The sequence below is a fragment of the Cyprinodon variegatus genome, unplaced genomic scaffold (genome assembly GCF_000732505.1).
Source record: "Cyprinodon variegatus isolate N-32 unplaced genomic scaffold, C_variegatus-1.0 Scaffold551, whole genome shotgun sequence".
Taxonomy (NCBI): Eukaryota; Metazoa; Chordata; class Actinopteri; order Cyprinodontiformes; family Cyprinodontidae; genus Cyprinodon; species Cyprinodon variegatus.
This window is the reverse complement of record NW_015151004.1, coordinates 223,293-227,170: the sequence shown is the minus strand read 5'-3', so window position 1 is coordinate 227,170 and position 3,878 is coordinate 223,293. Positions and strand designations below refer to the sequence as shown.

At 37.5% G+C, this 3,878-nt stretch overlaps 1 protein-coding gene across 1 annotated transcript in view; it reads left to right on the top strand.

Moving 5' to 3' along the window:
- Positions 1-2,344, top strand: part of LOC107095482 (protein FAM177A1-like) — a 5,640-nt gene extending 3,296 nt beyond the window's left edge. The window contains exons 3-5 of the mRNA XM_015391599.1: positions 714-729; positions 1,009-1,126; positions 1,215-2,344. Coding sequence (XP_015247085.1) covers positions 714-729; positions 1,009-1,126; positions 1,215-1,427 — 347 coding nt within the window. The 3' untranslated portion in view covers positions 1,428-2,344. The remainder of the gene's footprint in view (positions 1-713; positions 730-1,008; positions 1,127-1,214) is intronic.
- The last annotated feature ends 1,534 nt before the right edge of the window (positions 2,345-3,878 follow it).

The window sequence follows — 3,878 nt, the reverse complement described above, 5'->3', positions numbered from 1 at the left end:
ACGTATGGTTTGATAAACTTGTTATTTATGCCATAGTTATCTGAATAACTCTTGATATGTTAAGTTAACATAGCAGGCATGTTCTCAGTTTGTTGTTTATGGGACATGTAACGTTGCCTCTATTCTATTTTTATTCTGAATTGCCTTTCAAGATGACATATCTGTTCTTAGAGTTGGATTTTATCAAATAAATTTCCCCCAAAAATGCGACTTTTACTCCTGTGCGACTTATATATATTTTACCCTTCTTTATTATGCATTTTATGGCTGGTGCAAATTATAATCCAGAAAAATCTCTAGATATTGTGCTAATTTCTAAAAATTTAAATTATGCAATTGTGGTATTACTATTAAACGAGAAATTAAATGAAAGCTGCAATGAATACAGTTGTTGACGTGATAACTCTTAACTTTTTAAACGGTAACAGATCTAAAAACATGGTGTTTTACAGCAACGGCCCTAGTTCTCATCACGCCCATTGTCGCAAACTCCATATAAGAAATACACAGTCTGCTCATGAATCCAAATATGCAGCACCATCTTCCTCCAACTACTTCCGGTCTTCTTCTTCATCTTTTTACAAGGCAGTGAGGTCCAGTTGCTGATGTCGTTACTCGTGGGATGCAAGAAAAAAGTATTTCCACTGCAGTTTTGCGATGTATATGTACGATGCGACTAAAACGAAACACCCCATTAATTTAAAAAAAAATAGCTTTTTTTTTTTCAGTGTTTCCATTTTAGAAAATACATTTTTGTAATTACAATTTGCTTAATTTGATTGTTAATGGAAAGACAAGTCCAAAAGTAATCTCTATGGAAGAGAACCTAAAACGCATTTCATAGAATTATTGGCAAATAGGATTGTTGTGTTCTGAAGAGTTGGTTGATAACAGAAGTACTAAGCTATAACTGCTATGACAGAAAAGCAAATTGTACATTTATGTTTCCTTTAGTTAGATAAATTATAAATAATATTATAGTTACATTTATTGAAAAAGTAAGGACAGATGGCTGTTTTATGTTGCAGCATGTGACTATCTTGGGGAGAGGATGGCGTCCCTGTTTGGAATAACATCTGCTAAGTACCAATATGCCATTGATGAATACAACAGGATAAAGAAGGAGGTGAGATGTTGGGTACTTTGAATAAATGCTGTCTTCATTTTGTGTTTTTAGCCCTCTAATGTTCCACCATATGTTCCTTCTTGTGTAGAAAGAAGAAGAGAAGGAGGAGAACCGGCTGTCTGAAGAAGCAGAGAGGACCTTTAACCAGTTACAATCTCAGGAAGGGAAAAACGAGCCAATCACATCACCAGACGGACAGGAGGGGGCGTCGCCCTGCCCTGATGTGACCTATCAGGTGGAGAATGAGAATCCTTTGGCTGGGAACACCATCACCGTTCCGGCTATCGTCACTGCAACCTAACTCTTCTGAAGAAAGGACTGTTTAAGTGTTTTTTTTTTTCCATCTGTAAAGGAAAGAAAAAGATTTAGTTTCACCAAGCTGTTTTGGTTTGTGTATAACACGGCTTCTAATGGGGCAGCGTCGCTGTATTTTGGGCTAGTTGAAGAGGACAGGCATGTCGCAACAATGTGAATTTAGAAACCCATCTCTGAATCTGTGATATTATTAAGCACCTTTTAAATGCATGAAGTCGGGCAGATTTAAGTCAATAAAAGTAAGCGATTGTCGGTTGCCATAGCGACCTCAGCTATATTCTATACAAGGAAAATCCGGCGTTGCTCTCCTGTGCCTCAGATAGACCACACTCAGTGCCTAAACCACCTATACAGCCGGTGCCAGATGTGGCCGATGTCCCTTTGGACAGTTTAAGAGCCGCTCCGTCTACGTCTGTTAGCACTGATGTCATGGATCCACCTGGCTGCGCCAAAGGGCTGGTCACTTATACCCCTCCCCCCACATACGGTTCAATATGCATGCTGTATGTTAACGTGTTTAATATTACATGTTAAGACTTGTGTTGCACTTTCTGTCTGGAAGCACTGAGCAGATTGCATTGTGGCTCTGAAATCCTCTTTTAGCAACAGGCTAGGCTAACATTTAGCTAAAAAAATAAGTGAGGTTGTAAGGATTGTTTGTTACTGTTGTTTTCTGTCGACATGAAAACGGTCTGTGTTGTGGGTAATCTTATGAAAATGGGTAAAGAGTGATGACACTAAGTCTGTTTAAGGACCTAAAAACTTACATTTTTAACATTTGTAAAGAGTTTTTTACTTATGTATTTATTTATTAACTTATCAAGCCTTTCTTTTAAACATTTTCTATTGTTTTGGTAAAATTAAAATAAATCGTTGAGTCTGAGTTTAACCAATGTTTGCTTTGTTTTTGTTTTTTTTGTCATGAGATGAGTTTTAACAGGTTTTACATCGAGTCGAGAGCGTTTGACCGGCGTCACCGTCGGCCATGTTGGCTCGTCCGCTTGTTTAAAGATCTAGCTCTGTTTCGCAGTGTGATTGATGCGAAGGCTGGCTTTGTCAGTGGAAACAAAGAGCCCGTGTCACTGTGTGAGCACACTGCCCTGAGGTCAGGGACTCTGTCCGCCTGCTGCACAATGAATCCATTCTGAGTGCAGCGGGGGTTTCTGTGCCAGAACAACCTCCTCAGCAGTCCTAACCTCACTGCTGTGGACATGCAGTGATGCTTCAGCTCTATTTTGTTATGAGTCACTTTCAAACAATAGGTACAGCACTGTCGTTTTAAAACTATTCCAATCTCTACTTAATTAGTTCTTCTGTTGATGCACAGTGTTTGAAATGGCCTTGTTTCCTAGCATGGACAAGGCTTCAGCTTTTATGTCAGGGGAAAAAACACGTCACTTATCTCCTCAATCAGATCACCATCTCTAGGTAAGATCTTGTGGAAATTACACTGATAGAATCTATTAGAGTATATTTCACTAAAAGTCACTGTAGTACAGACTCCATTTATGTCTGTGTTACTTTTAAATGTCCAAATGCATCAAATTAAGAAAATACTTATATAATTATTGCCTGATATAGCTTCTAGTTAGAATCTCAATTATTAGCAAATGCAACAGTTTCTTCACCCCAATGAAGAACTGAACAAATCTGTAAAAAAAAAAATACATAATATAACTTCCTAGAATCAAAACAGTTCATACATTAGGAGCTGAATATATGTCAGTGATATTAGATTATTATTCAGATCCTAATTAATTTCAATAAATGAAGTCTGGTGCTGAACCACATTGCAGAGATTGATTAATTAAAAACAGATATGTCAAAGCCTTAAATGTGCTGTTATGAATGTCTTATTACTTCCAGAGTTTGTGTGTGTTTGTCTGTCTGTGTACGGGACAACTTGAAAAGTTAAGGACAGGTTTTAATTACATTTTTAGCAGTGGTCTCCCACATGCTTAAGTACAATCCATTCAATTTTGGTGATGATCCAGATCATAATCAGGATACAGGAATTTAAAAAAGGTTTTCTAACATTGTGAGATGGGGGATTTGGCAGAAAAAGCAGTTCCAGATTTAACCAGAAGGTGGCAGCAGTGACCATAGACAGCCTCAGCATCAGACTCATAAAATCCAGATGTATTTTACTGAAGATAAAATAACAAGAAAAAGGGAACATTGTTGGGTTGCAGGATCAATTGAAAACTTATTAATGGATTTTATGGAAATATTATATCAGAGATGCACTTCATGCCAAAGAACAATTCATTTAGGTTTGGTAATTATCCAAATCATGCAAGTCTTTTAATTTAAGTCACAATTTGGGGCGAAGATAGCTGCTTGGCGAGGGTCTGCGCTCTCAGAGTGCTTTTCAGGTTGAAATGTGTTTTTTTTTTTATTACAACAGAAGCCTGGAGCAACACATATGAGATAAAAA